The sequence below is a fragment of the Rhinoderma darwinii genome, chromosome 7, assembly GCF_050947455.1.
Source record: "Rhinoderma darwinii isolate aRhiDar2 chromosome 7, aRhiDar2.hap1, whole genome shotgun sequence".
In the NCBI taxonomy this organism is placed as follows: domain Eukaryota; kingdom Metazoa; phylum Chordata; class Amphibia; order Anura; family Rhinodermatidae; genus Rhinoderma; species Rhinoderma darwinii.
This window is the reverse complement of record NC_134693.1, coordinates 133,010,688-133,031,073: the sequence shown is the minus strand read 5'-3', so window position 1 is coordinate 133,031,073 and position 20,386 is coordinate 133,010,688. Positions and strand designations below refer to the sequence as shown.

General features: G+C 44.0%; 1 protein-coding gene across 2 annotated transcripts in view; it reads left to right on the top strand.

The window, feature by feature from the left end:
- CAMK1 (calcium/calmodulin dependent protein kinase I) overlaps positions 1-20,122 on the top strand; it is a 102,066-nt gene extending 81,944 nt beyond the window's left edge. The window contains exons 6-13 of one of the 2 annotated variants that reach the window (XM_075831674.1): positions 173-299; positions 401-476; positions 623-735; positions 1,251-1,329; positions 2,566-2,653; positions 3,387-3,519; positions 3,777-3,825; positions 13,976-14,063. In XM_075831674.1, the coding sequence (XP_075687789.1) occupies positions 173-299; positions 401-476; positions 623-735; positions 1,251-1,329; positions 2,566-2,653; positions 3,387-3,519; positions 3,777-3,781 (621 nt within the window). In that variant the 3' untranslated portion in view covers positions 3,782-3,825; positions 13,976-14,063. Of the gene's footprint in view, positions 1-172; positions 300-400; positions 477-622; positions 736-1,250; positions 1,330-2,565; positions 2,654-3,386; positions 3,520-3,776; positions 3,826-13,975 lie in introns of both variants that reach the window. The other variant, XM_075831673.1, reaches the window with a different exon arrangement.
- The last annotated feature ends 264 nt before the right edge of the window (positions 20,123-20,386 follow it).

The window sequence follows — 20,386 nt, the reverse complement described above, 5'->3', positions numbered from 1 at the left end:
GCTCTTCCCCATCCATGGCTCCGTGTGAGAGGAGCAAACAAGCGCCGATCAACGAGCTGTCTCTAAGATCAACGCTCGCTGCACCGGCCAATATCGTCCGGTGTAATAGGTCCTTCAGTAAGCGGACAGCGGGCTGGTTGTGTAGTGACATGTCCTATGTTCTTCCCTATAGCCCGAGAACCTGTTATACTACAGCCTGGATGAAGACTCCAAAATCATGATCAGCGATTTTGGCTTATCGAAGATTGAAGGTTCTGGAAGTGTCATGTCGACCGCCTGTGGCACACCGGGATATGTTGGTGAGGATAAACTCCATATCCTTGTTCTCCAGATAACCGATGTATCTGCTGAATGTTTCCCGTCTTTTGCTTCGGTCACATAATATGTTCTGGTCTTGCAGCTCCTGAAGTTCTGGCCCAGAAGCCGTACAGTAAAGCCGTGGACTGCTGGTCGATCGGCGTCATCGCCTACATTCTGTAAGTTTCCACGCTGGTCCACGGCCAAATAGTGAAACTAGTCACTATTCTGCCATTAAAACGTGTGTTCAGCTCAGCTGTGCAGTGCGGAAGGACGGAGATGACCTTAATAACACCTGGTAACCCTTTCACTGCCTTCCCTGCAGGTTGTGTGGTTACCCCCCATTCTACGATGAAAATGATGCCAAACTTTTCGAGCAGATCTTGAAAGCTGAATACGAGTTTGATTCCCCATATTGGGACGACATTTCGGACTCCGGTAAATTAATGTTCATGGTTTTTCGAGTGGACAATCCATAATGATCGTGTACCGCTGCTCATTCATTTCATAATATATACTCACCAGGATCGGAGCGCCGTTTTACGGATACAGAGCTCCAAACACAGCGACTTTGGCCACGAGATAGGGATACACAGCGACTTTGGCCACGACACGCGTTGCATTGGCAAAGATCGCTGTGTGGCTCTCTTTCTCTCTCTCTCTCTTTCTCTCTCTATCTCTATCTCTCTCTCTCTATATATATATATATATATATATATATATATATATATATATATATATATGTGTCTGCTGGACTCCTTACTGTGCCGCAAATCATGCCCTGTATGTCAGTCTGTAAAGCTTTCACATTCGCTCCGGGATCGTTCCTGCACGGAAACTCCGAAGGATCCCAAATACATAGAGAGCCCTGAGGCGGGGGAAAATGGTTTTGCCCAGAGTTTCACTTGTACAATGTTTAAAATTCATAAATGTTTCTTTTTCTTCCACTTTAGCAAAAGATTTTATTCTGAATTTGATGGAAAAGGATCCCAACAAGCGGTACACGTGTGACCAGGCCCTGCAGCATCCGTGGTAAGATTATTAGGGGGTCACGAAGATCGTACCTGGCTTGTGAGATCAGTAATACACGGACCATGGAGCAAATGTTTAAAGGGGTTGTCTCCTCAAGGCCGCCACTGTGTGTGTGTGTGTGTGTGTGTATTATTTATAGTTAATCTGTTGGGCTGCTGCTTGCCCCGCCCCTCACGTATAGCCCTGCCCACTTTTACAAAAGCGCCATAAAATTAAAAAAAATTGCCAAATTTTCGCAAAACACGTGTGCGTCAAGATTGTCAACTTTTTCCCACCGGAAAACTGTTGCAGATCGCTTAATAAATCTCCCGTACTGGCTTTATTTACTGGTGACCTACTTTCTTTTATAGGGGGTGTCCACTTTGGAGAATCCCTTTTTGTTAGAATGATCCCCTCAACAATAACATAATTACAGGGTGTCCCGCTGCCGATCAGTTGGAGAACCTTGTATCAAGTGTGTAATTTCCCTGCAGCGCCACCTCAGGGGAAATAGAGCATTGCGTGATATTCTCCTGGGATTGCTAAAATTTCACGTATAGAATTTGACTGCAGGACAAACCTTCCAGATCTGCGGCAGAGCACTGGAGAATTCAGATTATGGAGCCGCAGATTATACAGAAACATTACAGAGTGTAACGCCAAAACTGGGAGAAGTCTACGTTCCGTCGCTTCCAACATTACAATAACCTCTGCTCTACCTGTATACATCCCCTCCCCCTCCCTATAACACTATTCAATGTTGGTCTGGATCATTTCTGGTTGTCTGCTTCACTGATTTTCTTTCCACTCAACGGCCCTGGAGGCCAAAGTCTTCTAAAAGCGGAGCAGCGTTCTACGACGAGACGCTAATGTCGCTCATACACGCGTATATTCATGTTCCTGGAAGGGCTCCGAACAGGATATATGTGAGATAAAGCTGTGGTCATGGGGGCAGGGATTGTTTTCGAACTTCCTGAAGTCCATGCTGTTAAAAAAACAGAAAATAAAATAAAATACTACAGACGGCCTGTCCCCAATTCGAAACTGATAACAGGGAGCAATAGAGTGCAGATTTTTTTTTATATATTTACCATCTTGGGGTAATTTCCCTTTAAGCTGTATGTCCGCTATTATAATGTCATATTTGGAGGTGTATTTAAATTTCCACTATTAAGATTTGACATAATGTGCCCCTTTAAATCAGGTGGTGGCCCTATAGGAAAAATTGTTTTTATATGACTTTTGTGTCTATCATAGGATCGCAGGAGACACCGCCCTGGATAAGAACATTCACGAGTCAGTCAGCGAGCAAATCCGAAAGAATTTTGCCAAAAGCCGGTGGAAGGTACGTTCCTGTGTGCTGATTAGTCCGGTGTCCCTATGACAACACTGTCATTTTGCAACTCATCTTTGTCATAGGGATATTGTGAGGCTCCAAATCTTTAAATATCTACATCCTACCTAGAGAACATTAACGTGGATGAAGATTTTGACCTGCACAGTGTGCTCTGGAAGCTAAGGCTTGTCATAAAGATGTGACAAGAAGTGTTGTCATGGGGATTGGCATGGACGTTTTCCTCCTAAGCCACCTTTAGTACTCAGTCCGAATGTGAATTTGACTTTAAACTTGATGATTATGGTCTAACTTAGAGTAAACTTAAAATTTCAGCCAGTAGGAGGCGCTCTACTACTGCGAATGTTGTCATTCTCCAACTATATAAATGTCCCTTTTCGTAATATGCCATAGAGGCAGACAAGGTGGCTGCTATGGTGCCCATGAAGAAAGGGGCTCATGTCTGGTTGGCCCAAACTTCTTCTCCATGGGTAGTGTGGACCCCTCTCTAGACAGGGAACCCCACATTAGAAAGTATGGGAAGGGGAAATCAGTGCAAGGGCCACAAGTCCCTTTTGTTGTACAAGCGATGGGTAGGAGGATCAACAAGCCCCAAACTGTCCCATTAGGAGGATGGCACGTGACATGAGCCACCAGCAGGGGGCATAACCTGTTGTCGGCCTTTATATAAGTGTTGGCACATTTCCCTAAAATCCTCATTGCTTCATTTTTTTCTCTTCTCCAGCAAGCCTTCAATGCCACGGCCGTGGTACGTCACATGCGCAAATTGCAGCTGGGAACCAGTCAAGAAGGCCCTGGGCAGACCACTCCGACCAGTCCATGCCATGGGAACCTATTGGTGCCTGGAGACAATCATGGTGAGTACATGGGGAAGGGCTGCTCCACGTCTTACATTGGTGAGGACTGCGAAATAACTTCACCCGACATACACTGAACGGCCACTTTATTAGAGACCCCCCTCTTGTAGGACGTCGGACCTCCTTTGGCCTTCAGAACCGCAGCCGTTTTCCATGGCTTAGATTCCACTAGATGATGAAATTGTTCTGCAGGAATATTGGCGCATGCGAACACGATGGCTTCTTACAGCTGCCGCTAAACTGTCCCTCTTCCATAGGGTAACCAGCCGCCATGAAGGGATGAACTTGGTCGGCCACCGTGTATAGGTAAGCCCTACTGTCCAAACATCCATCCACAGGCATCACAGGACCCAGGGTGTGCCAAGGGAACCCCCACCACCATCACTACACCTCCACCAGCCTGACCTGTTCACACCTGACAGGACGGGCTCATCGATTTTAATGATGCCCGCGCCAAATTCTGACCCTTCCACCCGCTTGGTGCTGCAGAAATCTGGGTTCATCTGACCAGGCGATGTGTTTTCCCTGCTCCGTGATCTCTTTTGCACATTGGAGTCTTCCCTCTCTGCTTCCCGTAGTCGGCAATGGCGCTGGAACTGGTCGTCCTCTGTGCTAAGGAACGACGAGCTGTGGGTGCGGACACTTTAGTTGGGCACCTGCGTCGTATTCGGTTGCTATATATACGCACCGCCTGTTCCTCAGGACGATTCTTGACCTCTTCCTCTGACTCCTTTGGTCGACGAGTCGTGGACATCTGCAAGATCCCTGGATGTTTTCTCTCGATCACGCCATTCTCCGTATACTCTCCACACCATTCTCCACCTACTCTCCACACCATTCTCCACCTACTCTCCACACCATTCTCCGTATACCGTATACTCTCCACACCATTCTCCACCTACTCTCCACACCATTCTCCGTATACCGTATACTCTCCACACCATTCTCCACCTACTCTCCACGCCATTCTCCGTATACTCTCCACGCCATTCTCCGTATACTCTCCACGCCATTCTCCGTATACTCTCCACGCCATTCTCCGTATACTCTCCACACCATTCTCCGTATACTCTCCACACCATTCTCTGTATACTCTCCACGCCATTCTCCGTATACTCTCCACGCCATTCTCCGTATACTCTCCACGTCATTCTCCGTATACTCTCCACGCCATTCTCCGTATACTCTCCACACCATCGTACGAGTTGGCAGTTTTTGAAATCCTGGCCCCGCCTCGTCTACCACCAATGACCAGTCGCGCAGATCGCTCGATTTTCCCATTCTAATGTGAAGTCGCGTTAAAACTGATTAGCGGAAAACGCTCTCACTTGATTTTTTTGCCGCACTCCGGTGTTACGTGTCTAATTTCCATACAGGCGAGCACCAACCGGGAAACGGCCGGTGTCTCTAACAAAGCGACCATTCAGTGTATGCGTTAAAGGGCACCCGTCACTAGTGCCTGTCCCTTTACATCAGGGTTGTCCTAATAGGAAAGAACCAGTGGTTGTGTTGCCCCCCCCCCCCCCCTGAAATGTGCCGATCAGGATTCTCCATGTAAGTTACTCATTCTGCCAATCACTAGAGGGGGCGCTAGCTCCGTTCTGTAAGGTCTGGTTGTGTACCCCTGAATTTAAAGGGCAATGTCCTAGTAATAAACTTTTTAAAGGAACGCTCCCGGCAATACTGATACTGTGTCTTGCACTAGACATAACATAGTGTATCCGTTTTGCTCGGAGTGTTCCTTTACCTCCCATCTGAATTGTGTGTGACGTCTCATGAAGGTTAAAATACAAGGTCAAGTATTTGGTCCCCCTTCCTAAATTAAGCTTTTGTTTCAAAAATTTTTAAATTTTCTTCTATGATCAAAATAAGTGTAAAGGGAAAAGTTCTGCAAATTTCCCTAAACTTATTTATCAATTTTGTACCATTTTCAAGATCTCGGTTTGTTGTCAGCAAACGGAAACCCCTTTAATTAAGAGCTCAGAGCTTTTTGAAACACTAAGGGAATTCCAAAAATTTCTATAGCAATCAGGACTTCGGAGTTGCCCATCGCAACCAATCAGATTCCAGGTGTCATTTTTAGGGATTCTTAACAGTTGTTCTGGTCAAGGCTCCACTTTTTGCTCACCCCATACATGAATCCCGGTGAGTATTTCTGAATGATGTCTCGCGGTTCTTCCGTTGTGGCGTTTCCGCCGCAGTTGTCGTTGCGGCTGAAGTCGTTTACTTGGACTTTGAGAAACACTTTGACTGGTTCCTCAGCAGAACTTACTGGCTCGAGTCTTGAGCCTCGGACGTGGAGGTAACATAGAGTAGGTAGTTAGAAGCTTCAACCGGAGGGAATCATCTACAGAAAAGGCCGACACGACACTGGCCTGATAGATCGTGTTCACGCAGGTTTTTAAAGAAAGGGGTGCCCGCGGGGAGACGGTAAAATTCCTTCTCCCGATTGTAAGGGCTGTTTAGGAATTTACTGATGATTGGTAATACTGGTTAAACCCTGATATTAACTGGAGGTTTAGGGTGGTTAAGGGGTTAACATCTTATATTCCTGCTGATTTGGGATGGTGCAGGGGTTAATGCAGGGGGTTATGACAGGCGAACTCCAGATCCCTTTCTTCACGCCGCCACATAATTTCATGATAAAATTCTGTCTGCTTGCTGCTACCACTAGGGGGAGCTCACTGCATAGAGAATTATACAGCTCCCATTAAACAGTATGTGGTGAGCTCCCCCTAGTGGCGGCATAAATGATTTTAGAATTTAACTCTGCATCTTATAAACCACTCAGAGGGGGGTTTCTAAGTACTGGGAAAATCCTGTAATGGCCCTTTTACACGGGCCGATTTTCTGCCCACTAAACGAGCACCGATCAACAATACAGCATGTCGATTGGCGCTCGTTTTAACCATTAAAAAGGAGCAAGCCTCTGCTGGTTTGTCGGTTGATCGCTGCCCTGTTTGCACTGGGCAGGGATCGGGAATGAGCGCTCGTACGATCACTGGCCTTAATGGATTCTTTTGTAGTTTCTGCCCCACTTGAGTCGCCCAATGAAGGTGACTCTTGACAGATGGAGAGGACTGCATTATGTTGGAACTTTTGCAGCAGCTTTTCCGTCGCATCTAGACAAGTTTTGTTTTTGTCCGTCTCCCCTTCCTCAGGGTGTTGTGTTCAGAAGAGCAAAGCGGACAAAGCACTAAAACGCAAGGTCAGTTTATATAAAGGCGACAGTGGGGATTTATGGATCTGTAGTCTCTGATGTAGAGCCCCATTCATTGATATGAAAGCCAATTAACCCTTAGGCGACTTAGTGCCATTCCTATACCAAGGCCCTCCTCCTGACTGCCCGCACCATATGCCACCACACCTATGTAGCTGAGCTGAGTTTGTTATCTGGTATAACATCATAGTGAAATATCAATGGCTTTACATAGGACTAAAGAATGAATTCTGCGTGCACCTTCGAAATACTTTTTTTTTTTTATTATTATTATTATTATTAAGATCAGTCAGTGTGTTTGGTGTAACTTTATAAATCCTTTTTATTAAAAATTATTTTTACTTTTTGAGATGCAGCCGTTCTGTCTACCGAGCAGCTATGGGTCCGCGGGACTGATGGGTTCAGTGACAGCGGGTCGAATCCACATGTAAATAACCTAGATGTGATAAATTACAGGTGGATCCTGCGTGTCAGAGACAGAGGACCCGCTGTCACTGAATCCGTCAGGTCTGCAGACCTGACGGATTCAGAGAATAGCGCTAGATACAGCTGCTCTGTATAGAGAATACAGTTCAGCTGTATCTAATAAAAAGTATTTAAAGTTGCACCAAACACACCGACCGACCTTCTTAAAAATAAATTAATTCGCCTTTTAAAGGTGCACATGGCCTTCAAGGCGCAGTGGAAAATGGGCAATTGCCAATTGGTTCCCCTGGTGGTAATAATTGATTTCCGAGAGTCCCGTCATCCAGACTTACTCCACCACCCCGTGGAATGAAAGCCTATGGCCCCGCCATCCTAGGGACCCAGTTCTAACTGTAACCTCTGCAACCCCTAATCCTTCATCCCGGGGCCCCACATTTACACATACATGATTCAGTCTTTGCTCTTTCTTCTGGATCATTGCATGTTAATTCATCCATTCAAAGCCTGAAAACTCTAGGGGGTCTGCAGTTTACCCCAGCATTCCTTTTCCCCCCATATCACCCCCTCACAGGCGGCCAGGAAGCTGAGATCTGTGGAGCTGTTTGTTGGGTCGAGCTGCTTTGGCCATAGTTGTTCCTGTGCCGTCCCGTGACATGGAGGGAACACCAAGGGCTCATTCACACGAGCGCGATTCTCGTCCGTGTGCCGTGTGTTGAAACAACGCACAGCATACGCCCCCATTTATTTCAGTGGGGCTATTCACACATGCGATGTTTTTCACGCAGCGTGTGTCCGTTACGTGAAACTCACTGCACGTCCTATATTGGTGCGTTTTCATGCACGTAGCCACCCATTGAAGTCAATGGGTGCGTGAAAACCACGGACAGGACATGGACGCACATCCGTGTTTTACGCATCAAATACAGCGCTTCCGAGTGCGTGAAAAACACATGTCACACGCAAAGTACCCTTACAAAAAACGCAACACGCACGGACAAATTTCTGTAAATCTATCACGCTCGTGTGACTGTAGCCTTAGGCAACACTTTGTGAAGACCCCAGCAAACAGCACCTCCTATATCAGCTTCCCGGACCCCTGCTGTATTTTATTAAATGGTGGTTTCTCTTTAAGAATTAATTTTCAAGACACTAAAAAAACGAAACCGTTATCCTCCTTCCAGACTGAATCTGGGCAATGAACTTGAGAACAAACATTTTATAGATTTTTTTTATTTTTTTTTGGTGGATTGATGAAGACAAAGATTCTGGCAGAAACTCCGAGCTGTAAATTTACTTTATTGAGTTTGACAATGCAACGACTTCACGCTGCTGACTGGGTCAGAACGCTTTCTGAGCAGGGACTGAGTTATAGAAATGCGCAATACAACGTGTCTGGCCAAGTATTCATGTTTTATTACAGCGGTACCCCCACTCAAAGTATGAAGATAACCACAATATCTTTCTTGGGTTAACTGCCCCCCCCCCGTAAGACTCACATTGACCAATGTCCGTGCATTCTCTGTACAGCACTGCTGGCACTATAATAATTACAGGCACAATCCATGCAGGCGCATCCCATGAAGGAACCGCCCATGCAGACACAGTACATGTAGGAACCGCCCATGCAGACACAGTACATGTAGGAACCGCCCATGCAGACACAGTACATGTAGGAACCGCCCATGCAGACACAGTACATGTAGGAACCGCCCATGCAGACACAGTACATGTAGGAACCGCCCATGCAGACACAGTACATGTAGGAACCGCCCATGCAGACACAGTACATGTAGGAACCGCCCATGCAGACACAGTACATGTAGGAACCGCCCATACAGGCACAGTCCACAGCCAAAGCAGACACAATAGCCCATGTAAGAACAGCCAATGCAGGCGCAGTCCATGCAGATACCATACATGTAGGAACAGCCTATGCAGACACAGTACATGTAGAAACAGCCTATGCAGACTTAGTGTGTATATGGGGTTGCCCAAGAATAGTTACTTTCTGTATTGATGTAGACCAGTCACTATAGTCCCACAGGATATTAATGTAAAATCTGCCTCGTTATATAGTGAGGGATGTATCACTGAGGAATGAGGCTGATTTGACATTCAGCACTATAGGAAATTTGGGTGACAAAACACCTGTAGGAGCTATAATGGCGGTTATATTGGTTGTCACCCAGCTGCGTCAGGATTAGTTTATGGTATTTTTTGTAACTTCAAGTTTGAACTTCATTTAGTTTTTAGGTCTAAAATTCTGTGCCGATTAATTGCATACTCTTTTTTTTCCTTATGGCGATCAGATCTTCAAATCCTCTGTATAGCCATAGAATGAAATAATAACATTCTTCTATTCCTGCAGTCACCACTAGAGGGAGCTTATTGAAGACTGACTTATTATTGTGTTTAATCCTTGCTGTATAAATCGGTCTTTGGTAAGCTCCCCCTAGTGGTGACTGCTGGCAGCTAGAATTTTATCATTTAACTCTGTCTATGCAGGGTATTTCGAGCTTTGTATCAGGAAAACTGTGCTCCAACCCCTATAAAGATATGTTATGAAATTAGTCAGGACAGAATTTTAGACTTAAAAACCCATGTAATGTTTGAAATTGGAGTTACCCTTTAATAAAAATACTAGATTAAATTCATCCTGGTGAACCACAAGGGTTAGAGTTAAGAGACTGGTCCCTAAAACCCACATTTGATCATGATCCAGTTCTGGAATTACTATGGTTTGGAAATGGAAACCTTTTATACGGTAAACCCTTTTCCACTTGAACCTGCGGCACACGTCAGCTCATCCCTCCGGACATCCGCTAACTTCTTGCGCTTCGGCTAATTGTATTACTGAGTTTTTCTTGTGTAGAACTTGTAGCACTGAGAGTAATGTATAATCTATTCCTCGCTTGCTGTATGTAAATAGTTTTTTATGGTTTTATTGAAACAAGAAGACGTCTAATTAACCCGCCGTTAAGCCTAGTTCTAGCCTCAGGCTCCATGCGCTTTTTCTTCCTGCAGGAGCGAAATTTAGGAGATTTGTTTATAGGACCTGTCACCTCTCCTGACATGTCTGTTTTAGTAAATACTTGTATTTCCCATAATAAAAAAACCCATTCTGGAGCATCTTTTCTTAGAACTTGTACCATTCCTCTGTTATTCCTCCTAGAAATGTATGCATAAATTGACACCTGGGTATCACCAGTTGGGGGTTGTCCCTATACAGACTGACATTGTCCAATCAGTGTTGACTGAGTGAGACTGTGTAGGGACACGCCCCTTTCGAAAGGGGAATGGTAACACCCAGTTGTCAATTGAGTTATATATTTCTAGGAGGAATAACAGAGGAATGACCACGCATAGTTCTAAGAAAATATTTTGCCAGAATTGTTGTTTCATGGGGAATACAAGTATTTACTGAATTAGACATGTCAGAGGTGACCGGTCTTCATGTTTTAGCTCCATTTACAATGCTATTGATCACTGTTGTCAGCTATTTCGAGTTTGGTAGCGGCTAATCTCATATCTCTAATTCCCCGGGACACCTATATTAGCTGGGAGTTAAACAGGGAATATATGGGGGAAAAAAAAGTTTCCTGCAGCCCTTCCGTGTACGTTAAAAGGGGGAAATGTGTTTTTTTTTAAAAAAACTTCTCAGCTGGGATATGATTGTTGAAATTGCAGGCCCAAAGCCTGAGGCTGCACTACTGAGAGATACGTATGATATGTCCTGATTATTACTGTCATGGAGACCGCAACAACATACACACACATAAGGCTGTGTTAACATCACATTTTGTTTGTCTAAGTTTAATGTATACACCGGCAAAAGCTCCCGACTAATACATTAAATGGAGGCTGTGATGGACGCGTAACCGTGATATCCGCCATATATAGGCTATAATGGCATCCGTTTAAGAGATCCGTCCGGCCAGATGGAGCCAAAAGGATGCTTTTTTGGCCGTCGTCTGACAATGGAGCCCTATGGATATATTTAGATTTTACAACGTACGCTCTAAACGTAAACACAAAAATGTGATGTGAACAGGGCCTAAACGTCAGTATTCCAGACGGGCAGGAAGTAGATATTTATGTTTTTGAACATCTAGATCCAATTAAGGTCTCCATGACAACCAAGTCCCTGACAGAAATGAGGAATAAACCAGTTATCAGAATGTCTCAGTAGTGCAGCCTCAGGCTTTGGGCCTGTAACTTCAAGCGATGATATCTCAGCCTAGAAATAAGATATTAAAAAACGGTTTTCACATTTTTTAATGTACACTAAAGGACCTATCTATCTATCTCTATCTATCTCTATCTATCTCTATCTATCTCTATCTATCTCTATCTCTATCTATCTATCTATCTATCTATCTATCTATCTATCTATCTATCTATCTATCTATCTATTTATCATATCCTTTATTTTTTTTTGTGGCATTTCAATTAGACCAACCAAACTGGAGGTGGTTTGCTATGGGTTACAGCAGCTGATGCTTTGGCTCAGCACGTGTGGCCGGCAGACAAAGCCACCATTATCCGTCTGCCCCGTGGCCCCTCAATGAGCTGCAGACGTGTGAACTCATTGTGCACGGAGAAGCGCCCGCTCACTGCACTGAAAAGAGCTTATTGTGTTGGACATGGTTTGTTTGAGCCGTCTCCCTGAACTCACACCTAAAATAACAACGTAAAATGCTCAGCGCTGCAGTCATCCGTTACAAGCGTGTCCCGGCCGGCAGGATTTTCCCATGAATATGTATGTGAATTTGAGGTTAGGCCAGAGGTTGTCACCAATGGGAATATCAGTTTTGTGTGTTTCCAAGACAGAACGAGAGAGAGAATTTACCCTAAAATGTTCGCTGTGCGATAAATGCAAACATAGCGGAGGGGCGATTCTGCTGGCTCAGCTGCTGTCCTGATATAACCTCCATTCCAATGTGCAATACGTGAGAATGTTATCAAACCTCAAGGCTGAAAAAAAGTTCCCTTTGTAAAAAAAATATTAAGTAAAATTCCTTTAATCCGGCATTTGATAGTCTGGATTAGTCCATAAAAATTCTCAGGTCCAAGCACTAGGAATGAGTACATTTATTTGATCGATTTAACGATCGCAAATTTGACTTGCGATCCGCCTGGTAATAATATACATTGGACGATCGGTTTTATTTTAGGATGACTTTTAAGAAATGTTTGTCAAATCTTTATGAACGGGTAAAAGCCTCAGAAATGGAGGTGACCAGATGTTCAAAAATATTGAATAAAATCTGCTAATCCAGCATTATTTTGGGCCAACTATTTCTGGATTGTCGAAATAAAATTTTACTGTAATTTTTGCCTTCATACATCCATTAAAATGGGTATTACACCACTAGGGGGCAGCACTTGTTACTTGTAGGCATAGTTACAACCGCCACAGGACCGAATTTAAAGGGGTTTTCCAGCTTTACAGAAAAATTGCCATTAACCTTTTTAAACTCTGTGGCGCCGGCCGGTACTATGGTGCCCTGCTGGGTTTAATTTGCACCACAATTACTTTTTTCCGTACTGAACATGTGACCACGGCGATCAATCATTGGTTCAATATGGACGGCACATCATTGCTGCTGGAAGCAGTTAGCGGTCACGGTCACATGTCCAGTAAGGCAGGACTTACTGTGACAGAGAGAAGCTCCACCAGACATAGAAATGGCGGTTTCTGGTGCGTGGCTGGGGGTAGATAATAGAACAGTCATCCAATGAGTTGCCAAGCTTGCAGATCCTACATCTGGCATTGATTGACTGGTCTTGTGAGGTTTCTTGCCTCCCTTCTTGTTCCGTTGTTCAATTCGGGACAAACTTTTCGCAATCTGTTAATGGAAGAACTATTCATACAGAGAATTTCTACTTACATTGTATTTATACAGGGGGCAGGCCGCACATATAGCCGTACGTAGTAATTCTAGGTTTATAATTCCACATAATGCTGAGGTCAAACAGATCTTCATATGAGCGAGGGTTGCAGCTTTAATACCCCATAGACCGGAACAAAATGGCCACCAATGTGACGGTATCTTCTCTGGAATGAGAAACGGTAGAGCGGGTCACAATCAGACTGCGCTAACTCATGGTATACATTGTGCAACCTTAAAGAGGTATTTCCATCTCTGACATTTAAGTCATATCCACAAGCCCTAAATGTCTAGTAGGACCCGCACCTTGTGTCTATAATTGGGGTTCCCCAACCCCCGTTCCGCCTGGTGATGTGGCTGCCGGGTGCCGCATCCAAGCTGAGAACGAACGGAGAGGTTGGGCATGCATGTGCTTAGCTCTCTCTATTTGCTTCTATGGGAGTTACAGAAACAGCCGAGAAATGTGGTATCACTCCATTCATTCTTCGCTTGGGTTCAGTGCCCGTTGACCTCACCAGGCAGAATGGGGATTGAGGAACTCTAGTTCTAGACGTAAATGCCTGCCCCATAACATATATGTTCGGTAGGTTAGCAAGAGATATGGGACTGATAGAAGGCAGTATGACTGCAGGATCAGACTACACTGGATTTGTTTGTAGTCTGTTACTATGGCGACAGACAGATCTGCATAAAAACTGTAGACACAAAACGGTAAAACATTTTTAAATCAGACCTGTTGCATAGTTGCTTCATTTTAGATACATTATGGTGCACATAGATTTTAACTTATACCTGGCTACATGAACTTAGTATGGCAAGGCCACAGGGGTGGAATAGGGTGAAGATGGAGAAGACCTTTTCATTATGATCTTTGTATTGGTAACTTTTGTCTGATTTGACTTCTCTACTTCAATTCCAGCCTCCCATTCAGACAACTGTCAAGACCGCTGTTCCCAGAAGACTCCAGAGAACAACACATTGGCCTACACCACCCACCATTGCCCTCAATCGAATCGGGTCTAAGGTTGACAGCCTGGGATATGATGTCACTGGAAATAAAGGAGGCGGCCATACTGAGCGTTACCCTGATTGGCCGTCTACGAAGGGCAGATCTTCAAGCAAGGACGGATCTTACCTAGGAAACAACTGGGGGTGGGGGAGAGCGGCCTTTCTATATGCTTGTATGTATGATGGAAGAAGCATAAGGCCTGATGGAAAGACCGAAACGTTTACAGATAGTCCGAGGACGTCCTTCTTGTTAAAATTTTGTAAAATGTTGCCTGCACATTGTATGTAGGGGGAGGGAGTATGTACATTTTTATGTCTCAAGGTGAAGACTCTTTGCTGCTGTGTTACTTGGCTTCCAGTGAAAACTCTTCGTCGTTAGTAGGAAGAGCTTGAGGTCATGAAATCTCATCGGGAAAGACTCCTAGTTGGAAACCACAGAGTCTCCATAGTGGTGGGACCCTAGGAAGAAAGGTATCTCTTTTGTCTTTAGTAGATCATGGCCAACCATGGTGGGCAGAGGGATTGACGTTGGTGAAAGTTCTCCTTGTTCTTCCAGGCCGTGAGCAGATTCTCAGCTTCTTCTCGGTGCGGCTGTTGCGATGCGTTATAATAACAACACGCAGCACTCCATATAATACTAAGCACCTCCTACGTCTCGCAAGGCCTCCTGGGTATTTTTGTAGATTTTGCTGACTTTGTTTTGTGGTTTTTAGTGGTGGAAAAATGCAAAATGTTCTCTGTATTTTTGGGGGAATTTTTTTTAATCCTTTTTTTTTAGGGAAAGTTCTGCTTGACCAAGCTGGATTACGTAAAACCTGATATGGGAAGATATTACTTGACAAGATATTGGTATGTGAATGTATTTAAGTGCAGGTCAATGTAAACCTCTACAATGCCCATAGGGCATATAATACCATACATAGTCTGCTATGGGCAGGGCCATATTATATAGAGGACACAGTGGGCACGTGTCTTGAGGCCTCCAACACCTTGGGTAACAAGGTGATCTGAAATACCCACCCTCCTTACCCTCTACCTATTCTATCTATCATTGTCTATAAACGCCTCTGGCAGTCACTATTTATATGGGTAGTGTATACACTGCTTACTCACCTCTGGGACCCCCACCTTATCCCCCGATGGCTGTCCGGCAATCCTGTCCAACTGAGAAGAGGCATGTGTGTGGCTCGATCTGTTTTGAAGGGAGTTGCTGGCTCGTCTATCTCCAGAACTCCCATAGACTAGTGGAGAGTGCCACGTGCATGCGTGGCCACCTCTGCTATATGTGGCTACTATAAGGGGTCTGGGTGTCCAGGTTCTAGAGGCAAGATGGTGGGCCAACACCAATTATTTTGCCCTTGGTGCCTCCTCTAACCTTAATCTGGCCCTGGCTATGGGCCATTGATACAGTCTGGTGCCAACATATGCCAACCTGATTAGCCTAGTAGACCAACTGTAGTTTCAGGTTAATCTCTAGGCTCGGTGTATGTGTGCCTAATATTACCTGGTATTCTTCTTTTTCTGATTGGTGGTTTAGTTCCTTTAAAGGTGTTTTCTCAACTTTTATTATCTTCTGAACACAGAATAGGTCATAACCTAATTGGGGCGGAGTCTGACCACTGGGACCCCACCGATCACGAGAACGGGTACCCCGTTCCTCTAAATGAATGCACTTGCGCCCTGCTGCTCTATTCATTCTCTATGGCACTGCCGGAGATAGCCGTGCGCTCTACTCGGCTATCTGTCTCCGGCAGTCCCATAAACCGTGAATGGAGCGTCAGTGCCCATGTGCGACCTGCCGCTCAGTTAAAATTTGGAGGAACGGGACCCCCGTTCTCCTTATCGGTGAGGTCCCCAGCAGTCTGACCGATTTATGTTCTCACCTATCCTGTGTTTAGAGTTCACTTTTAATCTTAAGACAACCGCTTTGAAGTCATCACTCCATGCACTGACTTGGTTCTGCGCTTGTGGTGGGCTTGTGTTTCTATACAGCAGCCAATCTGTTCAGGCAGAGCTGCAGTGTTAAACATGGAGGAGGGACAGAGCAGCAGCTCGAGCCGGTGATAAATTAGGAGGTGGATATCCGACTACCTCAGACGCCATTGGACAATACAGTTGAGGTCACTGATCATAGCTGTGTCCTTAAAGAAAAAACAGCCAAGCAGCCAACCCTAGCGACCGTAAGGTATAGTGACCTTTTTAAGCCCCCAAATGGACACTCCCTTTAAAGACCAGTTTTAAAGGACATTGATCGTGCTCTTTAATAGAGAATATACACTAAGGAACTTTATTTTATACAAATATTAACTTTGTTCTTCCGCCTATATCCGATGTGTAGCAAACTGCCCCCTTACTAAGCCGGTAATAAGCGATTAATACATTGTGTATATATTGGTGATTCATTATTAATGGTCATACATTCTATTGCAAATGGTTTTTATGATAATGTGACATGGATTGGATATCTGACTGTCTCCAATTCCAGGAAATAAAGATAAAATTCAACGATTTCACACAAATTCCCAGTGCGATGCTGGATTATTGGTAAGGCTGTATGGGCTCCTGCCTTGGGGTGAAAAGTAACCCAGGGAGCTCACCAGTGTCACCTAAACTGGTACCTGGCACTTGCGACAATGCCATGCTAAGGCTATGTGCCCACCTTTTGCCATGCAGTCTAAGCCACAGAGTAGCCTTAACGTGAATGTCCACCCCATAACACAAAAATTCTGATTTAATAATTTCATGATTTATCTTTATAGTGTTGAAGCTCCATCTTTATAATACACAGCTCCAAATCCTTTGCATAGGCATGGAGTTAAAATTCTGACTACCTGCAGCCACCACTAGGGGGAGCTCAGGCGCTTACTACATACCATATAACAGAGTATGCAGTAAGCTCCCCCTAGTGGTGGCTGCATGCAGCTAGAATTGTATAATTTAACGCAGGACATTTGGAGCTCTGTGTATAAAAAAAATAAAATAAGCAGAGCTTTGACCATTATAAATATATATTGTAAAACTAATCCGTACAGAATTTTGGATTTAAAAACAACATGGTGTCAAATGGTGGACATTCTCTTTAAGCTAGAGAGAAATATTAGATTTCTGTAAATCGAATGATCTAACAGTATAATTTCTCCTGTGTATGTGATCGAACAGGCTGGTTTTGATCTATAGTTTCCCTTAGAGATAAGCGGTGCCATATATGTCTCAAAGCTGCTCCTCCCTTGTTGAAATATCAAGACTGATGACTATGGCCAGCATGACTGAAAGAAAGAATGTGTTCTTGGGATTAGACACAAGATGTTTGGTTTCCATTGTTGCACTGCTATACAGATTATGGGTTGTATCTATGGCAGCCTGTATCCCGCTGTTTTCCTACAGATGAGAATTCGCAGTCCTGCCTCCACTGTACGGGGTGTATATACTCAGTACTGACGTTTATTGATGGCCTGGTATCTCGCCAGTGGAATTCATGTTCATTGTTTAAACCTGTTCAGGGCGTAGATTCATTTCTAAAATATGTTTCAATATTGCAAGTTCTTTCTAGATTTACTCCACAGCCAACGGGTTTATTTTTTGTTAAATGCCAAGACGTTTTGTACGTTTTTTTCATCTCATCCTCACATACGACTCGTTATTTTATTTGTTTAGAAACCTCTATAGCATCTGTGGATTTTCTTACATTGTGATACGCAACGCTAGTGGCTAAGATGTGACTAGCTTCTCTGTTGTCATTCCTCCTCTTCTGTTTGGCTCTGTATCCTCTGCCATGAAGTGGGCGGGAACAGGACATCAGGTAACCAATCAGATCGTGGGAATGATGACCGCAGGAGAGAAGTGTAATGATTTTGTAGAGGAAAGTGACCTATCCAGTCCTTTTGATGATGTTAGCCGAAGAACAGGGAGATGTGATGGGAGCAGTTTCATGATGTAAGGAAGGGAATGTAGACAAATAGGAGGTCACAGACCTGATCCACAGCAGCTAATTGGTTCATGGGACTAATGACATCAGCAGAAGACGAGTGTGCTGATTTTGCAGGAGCAGTGACTTGTCTATTCCTTTTTTTATGTTCGTGAAGATGAAGAGTTATGTCAGGGGCAATAAAGACCACAGATAAATTGTGAAAGGTGCAGGACCCCCAGGTGAGGAGTGTGCTGACCTTGTAAGAGGTAGTGACTTTTACATGCATGACATTATGTGCGTGAGGTAGGGGAGATGTGACAAGGCCGTATCATGTTGTCAGAGGCTAATGGTGAAAGGAGCGAGGTCCCCAGCAGCACAGAGTATTCCAGAAGATGACTGTGCTGACCTTGGTAAACTATTGTCCTGTCCGCTCATGGAGGACAGTCTTACACGTAATCTGGACAGTGCCAAGATGTGAGGCGGGGAATGGAGGCAAGTGGGAAGTCACAGACTGATGACCAGGTACTGATGTATCCCAAGCTCAATTATAATTAACCCATAGCGATTTTAAAACTCTACGTATATTATAAAGATCTATTTAAATATAAATTCTCATAAACATTGCATTATCATGCTTTTATTATGTTTAATAGTGTAATTTAGTGTAACCTCCTCCCCGTTCCCTCCTTGTAGAGCGAGGGGTTTAGTTGTCCAGTAGTCTAGCCAATATCTTGGTAATCTGATATAAGGACTTGGCAGCTGAGGGGGACTCGTAGTCTTCCATCTTTAGGCCAACGTAATTGATGGGACCCAGCAGTGGACCTCGATCTGAAGCTACCGGCTGGGTGATTACTGTCCACTCCATTGACCACTTTTGACAGTCCGTCAACCAGCTGAATATCTTTCGAGGGACGCCCCATACCATAACACTTGATGATATCATCAAGTCTTTCCCAGAGACCTGTAGGTCCACCTTTGAGTTTGACAATTAAGTTCTCTTACCAGTGCTGGTGTTGGTGGCCTAACATGGTGCCTTGAAATGATCACCTCCAATAAGTTTTCTAGAATTGGAGGCCATCATTAGGTAAGATGAAAAATTGTGGTCAGAAGATGACCACCATTACTTCAAATTGGACACGTGTCTCTTCATCAAACATAATATTTCTAGAAATTTGGTAGGGAGGTGGACTATGTCATCATTTTGGGTAGAAGATTTTTTTTTTTTTAAATTGACTACAGTGAAACCTTGGGACGACTACCCAAAATTGCATTAAAAAATGGTCTTCTAGAGGTGTGGTGCTTCAAAGAAGATGGCCAATATGTATAGTATATGATGGAATTGAATTCTGGTCTTCTTACCCAATCGGTTGTTTGACCAACAATGGTTTTATGCCTATGGTTAGCTTTACAGTATGACTTATACCTTTTAGATGCTACCGGCGACAACTTGGTGACCACACCCCCTATACATCAATTGGCTGGTGACAAATTGGCTCCACCCATGGTAGAAAATATCTAGAAATGGTCAATTGGAAATGATGCACTATGGAACGTAGGTGAAATAAAACGTGGATTTGATATATATTTACATTCTACAATTTTCAAGCCTGATCGTCATTGCCTTTCTACAGGGGATCATAAGGGTAACCTTATGGGATAAATGGAGATTTCCTTTAAATATTTTACCATGTATAATATTTTCTGTCAATATGTGATACTCATTTACTCCACTTTTTGGTAAATTTTTAAATTGCTTCTAGATCACATGGAAGGTTAGGGTAAGACCCCGGTCACATGAAAGGTTACGAAAGATCTGATCTCAGTTGGTGTCTGACGTGTCAATCAATTCTAACCTGGAAAGCTTCTACTATAAACTATTTTGCCTGTTTCTGAACCACACGGTTTTATGTCAAAGCATGTGTAATGAGGATTTTTCAAGAAAAAAAATATATAAAAAGATTAAAAATGTATATTTTATTGCTCGTTTTGTACTAACCCTGTTGCTGCAAAACAAAATCCCGCAGTGCGTTGTGTTGTAGGCCACTGCTGGCAGCAAAAGAGTTAAAATGGAGTTTTCATTGCCGATACTTCTGTTTTAGACTTTGCATTCTTTGTATATGTACATATATGTATAAATGATGTTTTTCTGGACATGTGGTGTTTTGCCTCCTTATTTGTAAAGTTGTTTAAAGCGCATGTCCAGGGTACGACTGGCCCTCAAATCCTCCAGGCTCTTATATGATCATGGGACCCAGCCACAATAGGGCCCATAAGGGCTAGGAGTGGATAACCCCATCTGAAGTGAACAGTAGATAAAGTCTCTTGATGATGGGATAAATCCGTAAGAACTCATTTTTAGAGCTGCATTTACAATTCTGTTGGGTGTCATTGGAAACGGTCAGCAAGCTTGTTGTC